At 29.5% G+C, this 11,402-nt stretch overlaps 1 protein-coding gene across 1 annotated transcript; it reads left to right on the forward strand.

Annotated features, from left to right (window-relative positions):
* Positions 1-4,970: 4,970 nt before the first annotated feature.
* LOC115889662 (SOX domain-containing protein dichaete-like) lies at positions 4,971-6,130 on the forward strand. The gene has a single exon (XM_030909719.1). The coding sequence runs from the start codon at positions 5,103-5,105 to the stop codon at positions 5,718-5,720; it is 618 nt and encodes a 205-aa protein (XP_030765579.1). The 5' UTR covers positions 4,971-5,102; the 3' UTR covers positions 5,721-6,130.
* The last annotated feature ends 5,272 nt before the right edge of the window (positions 6,131-11,402 follow it).

Genomic DNA, 11,402 nt, shown 5'->3' on the forward strand with positions numbered 1-11,402 from the left:
CAAATTTTTTTAAAACCAAAAAAGTTTATTTCGTTTTTAAAGCAATAAGATGTTTAAAAATCATGAAATTTTGATTTTCCAATTAATTATTTAATAACTACTTGGTTACTTTTGAACCGCCATACGTTTCATAAGTTTAGGTTGATTAACCATCAGTTAGCAACCCATCAGAGCAATCTCTTTGCTTTCGATTTTCTCGAAAACCATCGCTCTGGGCGATGTGCAACAAGAGTACCTTTTTTGTAGGAAAAAGTATATAATTTTCAAAAAATGAACCCACGTTGCAAAAAAATAACCTCAAAAAAGTTATTCCCGAAATAACCCCCTACCCTTACAAAAACTACCCTTTCCGCTTATCCAAATAACTTTTCAGTATCACCATTTGATTTAGGGTCAAAATTTATGGCAGAGGATTTTTTTTCGAAGTCTTATCTCGTTTTTTAAGCCTACAATTTCAAAACAACCGTTTTTTAAATTTACCCTTTCAGTGCCCCTAACTCCCTTAATATGCATTTTGCGCCCTATACTTATAGGATTTTTTTTACTATTTGAAGGAGTACTATTACACCCCGATTTTTTTACACCATTAAAATGACACCCTGTATATACGTCAGAGATATTTTAAAAAAAAAATTAGAAAATTTTACCACCCTGTATGTAAAAAGTTAAGATGTTTGGGACATATATTCATATCAAGTTTTTTTCTTAGAATAGGTCCAGGAATCACCTCCTAAAAATTAGCATGTCATTAAAGAACATCTTGTAAGTTTTTTTTTCGAAAAAACTTTTTGGAAAATTTAGAATTTAAAAAAAAATATTTTTTTTTAGTTTTTAGCTAAAAAACATAATTTCTTCATAATATGGCAACAGAGATAGTAGATTAAATTTATAAGAAAGAAAACCCAGAAAAGATGCAGTGGTTCTCAAAATTTAAGCAAAAAATCATTTTTTTGAAAGTTTTTAAAGTAAAATTACAGGGTTATTTTCGACTTATTTGAAAAACGGTAAAGAGGAAATATTTTTTTATGTTTCTTCCAGGGCCGCTTTATCCATTAGGCAAGATAGGCAGCTGTCTAGGGCGGCAGTATAAAAGGGGGCGGCAATTTTTTGGAAAACTTGCAAAATAACTCGGAAATTAATATCTTAATAAATAAAATATACTGCCATGGTATCGTATTAATTTTGAATTATTATGATCAAATATTACATATCTCTCTTTTGCATCACTAATCTTTTAGTAAGACGATTCGAATTTATAATTACTTGCCTACGATTTTATCCAAAACATTACATCTTGAAAAGGATACATTTTTTAATTTTTAATTTAACGTTACTATTATTATTATTATTTGTATTTGTATGTTTTTATAGTCACTAATCAGTGTTAAAATGTTGTTTTCTAAGAGTACACTCTTGACGTGCATTTAAATAAAAATGTACAAAAAATGGGTTAAAAAATTGACAACAAATGGAAAAATATACAGGGCGAGTCTTAAATAAGTGCAAATATTTTTAGGAGTGGTATATTTCGACCCCAGAAGCACGACTATAAGGTTTTCTTGCGAAAAAAAATATTTGAAAATTTGGATTTTTTTTTAGATTTTAGTTAAAAATCATAATTGGTTGATAATATGGCAACATAGGTAGTAGATTAAATTTACAAGAAAGGAATTCCAGAAAAGATCCAGTGGTTCTCAAAATTTTAGCAAAAAATCTTTTTTTTTTTTTAATTTTCAAAGTAAAGTAACTCGGTTATTTTGGATTTATTTGAAAAAGGGTAAAGAGAAAATATGTTTCTTTTATCGAGATGTACCAGCCCTGAAAATTTTTGCACTTATTTAAGACCCACCTTATGTGAAGCAATAACTTTTTTAAAACTCAATAAGAAAAATCAAGTTGCTGCCTGTAAATAGGTAGAAAAAAATTACTGGAATTATTATTAGTGGGAGGGGGCGGCCAATTTACCTTAATGCCGTCCTGGTTTCTTTTATGTCAATTTATGTCATTTAAGTTTCTCATATTGTATCCTCTATTTTTCCCGATTGATTCAAACGGAAGTAGTTCAGCAATACACAATTTAGGACTATTCACTTAACAATTTAGAACTATTCACATTTAATAAATTGACATTGTTATTATATTAGCCATAAAAAGCGCGATTTAGGTTAATTTAAGTTTAATTTAACCAAACTAAATGAGAATAACTGATAGGTTTTATTGTAAGTTTCTTTTATTGTTAAAATTATAATAGGTATACGAAATAGTTTTATTAGATTTAATGGCTAATTTGTACCTACTTAAAATCTTAAATTTAAAATACCGGGTGCGTCTCAAAAAGTGGCTCACCCCTATAACTTTTTTATTTTTTCAGATAAAAAAACGAGATTTGGTATGTTAGTATATGACATAAATTAGGATTGATTGACGTATTCAATTATTTTTGGTCACTATTGGTTGATTTTTAAATTGTACCCTCTGCATTTTTTACTTTATTTGATAGAAAATGACACTCTAGATAGAATAGCTAGTCAACTTTTTACATTTTTGCTTTAAAAAAATCGTATTCTAAATTTAAATCTAGAGTGCCATGAGCTGTGTTAAAAATACTAATTTTTAATCAAGGAGCCTTGGAAAAATAGATTTGATCATCTAATGTTTTTCGCGTCTTATCCTGGCCGGTTAAAAGATGCCCAAATCGTATTTGTAATCATATCTTAATTTTTTCAAATGGAACAAAGGTGGCTCATTAGCATATTTGGAAAAAGCATTTTTTTACGAATAGATTGGTACCACACACTTGGTATTTCGAGTCACATTGGCGTTACGAACCGCATCAATTTCAAATAAACCATATGAGAAAATGTCAAAAGTTGACATAGGATATGTCATTCTATTCAGAGTGTCATTTTTTATCGAATAAAGTAGAAAAAAAGAGGCGAGGGTACACTTCAAAAATCAAAAGTTGTAGTCATTTCCAGTTAAATAGGAAGTGATAAAAAACAATTGAATACCGTCAATCAATCCTAATTGATATCATATACTAACATACAAAATCTCGCTTTTTATATGAAAAAATAAAAAAGTACGCCATTGAGATTAGGTTTTTGGTTACGTATATGTTGGTATATGCTATGGTTACAAATACTTCAGGGCTCGTAGATCTCGCTAAGAGAAACATATTTTCTCTTTACAGTTTTTCAAATAAGTCCAAAATAATCGAATTATTTTACATTGAATTAAAAAAACACTTTTTGTTTAAATTTGGAGAACCACTCTTTTTGAGCTTTTCTGGATTTTCATTTAGATGATTCAGAATTTCTTTTCTAAATTTAATCTACTGCCTGTGTTGCATACGTATGTAATAGGTAATGAAAAAAAGGATTTACATAAAGAGTGAAGGATTATTAAAACAAGCTGGGGCTGTAACATATCTACAGGGAGAGCTGCGACCTCACAGAAAACATAAGTCTTTTTTTGACTTAAATCATTTTTTTAAGACATTTTCAAAATTGATGATGATGATGAATTGGTAATTTAAGTCTTTATTCCGAAATAGAGAAGGATTTAAGTCATTAAAAAAAGATTAAAGTCTTTTAGAAGATTTAAATCTTCTACAAAAGAGTTAAATCTTTTATGAGATTTAAGTCTTTTTAGAAAATTCTTTTGATTACTTTTTTAAGTTTTTTTTGATAAATTTTTTTCTTAAATTTTTAACAGCGGCATCAAATATGTGTCTACCCTCTTTAGTTTCATAAAAAGTAGTAATTGTGAAAACCGTATCTTTGTACCGCTGCTCATTAACGAGAAATCCTGTAAAACAAACAAAAATGGGACAACCTGTACAAATTACCACGCAATTTAATTTTATTTAATGTTGTGTTGTTAATGTTTTTAATATGTGTGTTACTATGTCCTTGATGCGTTTATTTTTTTATTGTTTATTATAGTTGTTTATATAATATTTTATTCTAATCTGTATCTACAATAAATCAATAAAGACAATAAAAAAATCAGTAGTAAGTACAAGAAAATTAATAAACATTTAAAAAATAGGTATTTAAATTGATTTCTAGTTGTCTTGACTTTAGGGAAATTATATTGATTTAATTAATTTTACTGACTTAACTTGCAGAATATCATGATTTAAGTAACACAAAAACACTTAAGTAAAAAAAGACTTAACTAACGTTATATTTTATATTGAATTAAGTCTTAACAAAAATGGCTTGCCTTGAATGAAAATGACTTAAGTCATTTGAACTTTTTATTGAAATTGACTTAAGACTTAAATCATGTTTATTTTAGAATTAATTTAGACTTAAGTCTTTTAAAACTGACTTGTTACAGCTCTGCCTACAGGTAGCAAAAATTAAATTGCATTATAAGTTGGCATTGTAAACTTTTTAAAATACCTATTCATTTTATAAAGGAAAAGTTTTTTTTAATAGAAAAGTTGAACTTGTTTTGGTATTCGATAAGTAGCTATTTATTATTGCATACGATTTATTTCAGCATAGATAGACAATCGTTAAAAAAAGACGTTCAGCTAACGAGACCAAATTCGCCATCGGCAGCGTCAAAACGAATGAACTTCCGATTGTCCCCACAATGGACAAATTTATTGCAGCTCGCCGTACTCGAAAATGAACTCGAATAATGGAACATTCACTAAACACATTAATTCAAAGATTATAACGCGCAACAATGACCATATTTTACGTCCGCGTATACAAGAAATCACGAACAGGTAGGTATTTTGTAAGAATATTATTACATACGACAGCACAACAGAGAGGAGAACAAAAAACGAGATAATAAAAAGGACCAGGAGAAAGGGAAACGGTGAACCAATCACAAAAAAGGGTGGGTCGATCCCAAAGCCCGTCACAAAAGCTCCTCCCCCTCTCATTCGGCCTACATTTATACCCGGTTTTGACGCAGAGTTAGGTTTAGTCAGCTGGTTTAGTTGTGTTCAGACAGTCTACCAGTAGTGTCAACAATCTTTGTCTCTGTCTCAGTGTATCAAGTCAGTGTGCACGTGTTTCTGTCTTTGTGCGCGGTTATTAATTAACCGCTTCGGTTAATCGAAGCCCAGTTTAAACATGTACGCGTTTCCACAAACGTCCTTAGAGGAAAGTCAACAGGTTCCAAATCCTGTTGCCGATGGACATATTAAAAGACCCATGAACGCGTTTATGGTGTGGTCGAGAATCCAGCGTCGCAAAATCGCGGGAGAAAACCCCAAAATGCATAATTCCGAAATTTCGAAACGGCTCGGAGCCGAATGGAAACTGTTAACTGAGGCGGATAAGAAGCCGTTTATCGATGAGGCCAAGCGACTACGCGCTCTTCACATGAAGGAGCATCCAGACTACAAGTACCGACCAAGAAGGAAGCCGAAAGGACCCGTGCCAGCTGGATACACTCCAGGAACCGGTTTTCCCAGTATCCCAATGCAATATTATCATCCCATTGACACTTTACAGCCACAATACGGTTATTTTAAGCCGGCACAGCCGCCAATAGTAACTTCTCTTCATTCATCAATGTATCCTCCGATGTATCAACAGTCTGCGACAAAAACATTCGCGTCTTCTCATCCGATGAGTATATATTCGACATTACCAACACCTCCAGTCCTGTATGCAGACCCATCAAATCGCCCAGTACCCACGACGAACAATTATGATATAAGAAGACCAGTTCCTGTTATATATTAGTGTTGAAGACGAATATCGCTGTCATGGTGCGTTCATTAGGTACAGTTCGATCAAAAAGTTTAGTAATCAAGCGGGTTTTCAGTTTGACAGGTAAAAAAATCTATATTTATTTTCGATAAGAGTTGTTTTTATGTTGGTATTAGGGGCCTGCTTCATTACGAATCTTTTTGGTCATATTATTTATGACCTAACTCAAAATCATCTAATTTTACCTACACAAGGTAACGCCAATATTTTATAATATTTCAAATAAACCGCTGGTCGGTTTTTTAGTTTAATTTATTACAAAATAGCTTGTAAGATTTGTTTATATACCGAGTATTCTGTGATTACACAATGACTGAAGTTTCCTTAGAAACTTATGTAGTATGTATATATTATTATGTTATGTGTGTTTTTATTTATTCATAAATTATAGTTAGATTGATATGAAATTTGTTTATATTTTTTAATTTGTTGGGAGAAAAAATCACATTGCGCTGTAATAAATAATAAAAATATTGTTTATTCAGGAACTTGTGGTTTTATTTCGAATAGGTAAGTTAATATTTAGTTCATTGAAGTGTTACCTGACATTCAAATACCTACTGATCTCAGAAATAAAATTTAATATTTATAATACTTGCATTTATGCAAACCTTTTTTTTCTTTTCTTTTTCTTGCTTTTATTAGTTTACTTAATAGAAAAACATTTTTTCATGCTGTTTTTAAAACCAATTTAGTAGAAATTATAGTTAATTATGTTAAAAATAGAGTAATAACTGAAATCATTGAGCTATTACTCTATTTCTAAAATAATTAACTATTGTTATATTCTGTTAATATTTTATTTATATTATTTACAAATGTATTTTTATTTGCTGTTAATAAGAGTTTAATAGTTTAAATTATTTAAATTCTCTAAATAATAGAAAATACTTTTACCCATATTATAGTAAGCATATTTGTGGGCAATACTTAAATAATATGAGATTCTATTAAGGCCATTTTATTGTTGTAGTATAATTACTATATAAGAGTCTAAAGACTCTTAAAAAATCTTAATTTATACTTAGTATATTAAATCAACTTTATTTAAAACTGATTATGACTCAATAGTGTTTTCTGTATATCTATGAATCTTAAATAACTATTTTCCAGATATGCAAAGATCTGTAAGATATCACGTAAGTACCTATAAAAAAATCTACAAAATTAAATAGTTATTTTTTTGGAAACACAGTTGCGTTGATGTAATAGAGACCAACTTGTCAACGGTAATTTACTAATAAAACAAAATTGCCTAACGGACAAAAAATGCTTAACGTTTCAGGTGATATATCTTCTTCTGTCATTTTTTGTCCATTAGGCAAATTTGTCTTATTAGTAAAATACCACTGACAAATTGGTTTTCGTTGGATTAACGCAGGGGTGTTTACAAGAAATGACTATTTTATTTTGTAGATTTTCTTCTTCTAATGGCAATATACCCAGAAGTATTTTTTGAAGAAATGAATCTACGTATAAAAACTAGGAAGTTGAAAAAAAAAATTACATTGCTTTGAATGTGGTAGAAAGCATTAATAAAATATTTGGAAAACTGAAAGTACAATTATAAACGGTCGGTGATACATGTATTGTGACCGAAAGACTGTGTACGTGTAAGCTAAAAAAAATCACAATGTTTTAAAAAAATTCTACGTTTGACAGGCTTAGAGTAATCGCCTGAACTTATTGAATTCCGGATCTTTCTATAATGTTATTTCTGTTATTCAGAAATATAATAATAAAGGCAGAGAAATCGTAATAATTTAAGGGGATACAAAATACTTGAGGGTGCCTAATTTAAGGGGATACATACTTTGATCAATTGTTCGAGGTGTCTCGAACAATTGATGCAAAGTACCTACCGAATCATTTAAACACCTAATTATTTAACTGTATTATATTAATCGTTTTTACAGGGTGTTTCAAAAAACATGTGGCATCTCTCGTGGAAAAATTCAGCGATTCAATTTGTTCGATTTATTGTAATTTTCTTCCAAGTGCTTTTAGTGATTTGAATGAAATTTTGAGGGTTGGGTTGAGGGTTCGTTTGGTTTGTTTTAGTTTACACGTAAAAATAAGATTTATGCTTTCTTTCATAGCTAGAGGGTGTTAACATCTTATTTTGTTATAGATTTATTATAATTTTCGTCCAAGTGCTTTCAGCGATTCGAATGAAATTTTGAGGGTAAAAATTAATAAGTGTGACATATTCTAATGCTAAAAAGTGTCGAGATATTTACCAGGGATGTACATAATATGGGTTATCACTGGAATATTATTCCAAAAAATATGTGCGTCACTGACTTTCTTTTCATTTGTTAGCAAAACTGTCGTATAAACTGTCTAATGCCGATTAAAAGTTGTATCTGGATATTTTTGCGCTTTCGACCTCCTGGACGAGATAAACGGAATTTTATTAATCACAATTCAGAAAATTAAAATAAAAATAAAATTAATATAATGTTTATTTAACCTAATTTATTATAAAATTTTATTAATTTTTTTTATTATAATACCAATGTTCAGTGCTACCTGCAGCAACGCCATTCCGATTTAAAACTCGATGGGTTGGATTCAAATAAAAATGTCTTAAATATTTTCCACAGGGCCGTATTGAGTTTTAAGAATATTGAAAGCAAATGTTTACTTGCATTCTGTTAGTGACATTTTTGTACTTATTTGTTTTGTAAAAAAAAGTACATATGCCTATGATGTATAAAAAAATAAAACAAAGCCAAACAAATATTTATTTATTTACAAGTTTCAGACATCATACTTGAATAAGTTACATAGCCGGGGCTCATATACGGGAGGGGTAATGGGGGTAATTACCCCTCCCAGACAGAAATTAATTAATAAGATAAAATTTGGTATAGAATAAAATTGTTACAAAAAAGTTAATAATACAAATTAAAACAGAATATCCAAACCAATCCAAGTAGATTTTTTCCACAGTTACAATACCTTACATCAAAAATTTAATTCAAATTTAGTACTTTTTTGAATATTCACACTACCTCTCCCAGACTCAATCTCTAGATGCGCCACTGTTACATAGTGACGTAAAAAATACTCATAGTTTTTAGACAAAGTTTTTGTTTTTATAAATAAATTTATAAATAAGATAATATATTATAAATAGATAAAAAAATATACATAACACATAAATTTAATATAATATAAATTTTTGTCATTATTACAGAATGTCAAAATGTTATCACTGATGACAACTTTTAGCCAAAACGTTTGTTTTTTCAAGATAAAAGATAACAAAAAAAGCTTTTCTCGTTATTTCTATGACTTAATTTAGAAAAAAGAAGGAACCAGAACCTAATATCCAAGAAAACTAAATAAAGAATATGATATAAATATATATAAAAAAATAATATATACAAATATATCGCAAAAAAGACATAAAAATGTAGATATAAATACTACTACTTGTGAGGAAATACATTCTTTAAAAAAATAGTTCGTAAAATAAATACAGTAGAACTTCAATAATTAGGACATGCACGCGCCAAATCGGACACTGCATTAGTTCGGCGTCTCTTATCAACGGGACAATTTTACTATTTTAACCTCTCTATTCCGGATTACAACAAAATTCAAAGACAAATAAATGAAAGTCGTACTTCTAAGTTCCTACTCAATAAGATATTTTGCTTTTGAAAGAAGTAAAAGAGAAGGCTGTCGAGGCAGCAAAATCGATAAGTACCTATGTATGCAGATAAAAATCATATTAGATTCATAAACAGAATACCCTGTATATTATTGCATTTTTGGCTTTCTTTCCGATCACTTTACATGATCCTAAAATATAAGTAAATATATTTCGATAGTTTCAGAGATATTAATAAATAAATAAATAAAAAATATCTATTTTTCAACGTTCATTAAAAAAATCATTAAGAATACAAGAGCTGTCCTGGAATCAAAACAGTATTAGGTATTTACTTTGAATGGTCTATACTTACTTTGCTATAAATATAGTAGTCTTGAATCATACAGGATGTTCAAAATTCTACGACAAACTTTCTAAAATATCAAATAATTTTCCATTGTATTATTTTAAATGAGACACCCTGTATATTATATTTTTATTAGATGGAGAATTCAAAAATAAATATTTTTTGTATTTAAAGTATTTCAAAATTTTTAATGGTTTTGCAGATACACGCAGTATTATTTTATGACTCTATCAACGGTAAAATACGAGAGAAATATCATTGGGTGGTTTTGATAAAAATTTACTGTGGAAAATGCCATAGCAAATATAAAACCCCGCATATCTCCAAAACCGTTAAAATTTTTGAAATACTCTAAGTATAAAAAATGTTCATTTTGTAATTTTCCATCTATTGAAAAAATAATATATAGGGTTTTCATTTAAAAAAAAAACGAAAAAAAATTATTTTATATTTTAGAAAGTTTGGCGTAGAATTTTGAACATCCTGTACGATTTACGATTACCATATTTACAGCAAAGTTAGTACAGACCATCTAAAGTAAATACCGAATATAGTTTTTATTTCAGGACAGTTCTTGTATTTTTAATAATTTTTTTTAAGAAAGGCTGAAAAATACATATTTCTAATTCATAAACTATAACCCTGTATGTTATAGTTTATGAATATTATCGCTAGTCAGAAAAGTAATTTTCAAGTACTCTACTTTTGTAGTAAAATATTAAAATTTACTAGAAGTGAACCCGTCTCATAACAGCCGAAACTCAATTATAGCACCATTGATAGTGTCTCTCTATTGGTGTAAATACAGGGGTGCCCGGGAGTGCCGGGCCCCCCCTAGGTACTGTTGGGCACCCCCAGAGAAATTTCGAATTATGACTCTATATACGTATTAATTTTTATTTGCTTGTGATGTAGTAAAAATGACGTTTTCTAGTTTTGTTTAGTTAATATTCGAGTTAATATTATTTTGTTGTGTTCAAAAAATGTGTTATTTTTTTTTAAATTTGTAGGTATTTAAGTAATCTTCGGCAACACGGTTCGATAACCTGGGATGGAATTTATTGATAGTGAAATTCATGTAAACGTTTTATTCAAAAAATGTGTTTTTTTTTAAATTATTATTCATTTTTTAAAAAACAAAAGCCCTGGGCCCCCCCTGCGGTGAATCCCAAGCCCCCCGAGGATGAATTGCTAGTTACGCTAATGTGTCTCTCTTACCACAAAATCGCTGAGGACGAATGATGCGGACCACAAAAGCAGGATGTCCTTTGGAAATGCCACCTTAAGGAAGTGTTGATAATTTTCTTTTCATTCGGAATCTTTTGGTTTCATAAGTAAGTACCTAACTCAGGTTGGTATCTGCAAGGTTCGATCTTCACTAATAAGCGCAACAATTCTCATTTACAATCAAAATACGTTACTGTGTACAAACTTAAGTAATTGGTAATTTAATTACGAATAAGTCACTCTATATCCGACCGAATCGAGTCCGTATAACACGACGTTATCACTACAACTGTGATCCGTTAACTGATTGGCATATTTTAGAAGACCGCTTCAGTTCAGTTTTATAGTTTTGGAATAATAATAACTGTAAGAATGTCATTGGTTCCCAAATTAACCTTTTTTTTATCATTTCAAAGGCATATAATAAAAAAGGTATAAACCTATTATGAATATTAAT

Source organism: Sitophilus oryzae, unplaced genomic scaffold (genome assembly GCF_002938485.1).
Source record: "Sitophilus oryzae breed Bouriz unplaced genomic scaffold, Soryzae_2.0 scaffold_818_pilon_pilon, whole genome shotgun sequence".
Classification (NCBI taxonomy): domain Eukaryota; kingdom Metazoa; phylum Arthropoda; class Insecta; order Coleoptera; family Curculionidae; genus Sitophilus; species Sitophilus oryzae.

What these genes read in the sequence shown, in the direction of transcription:
- LOC115889662 (XM_030909719.1), top strand. Translation starts at nt 5,103, where the DNA reads ATGTACGCGTTTCCACAAACGTCCTTAGAGGAAAGTCAACAGGTTCCA.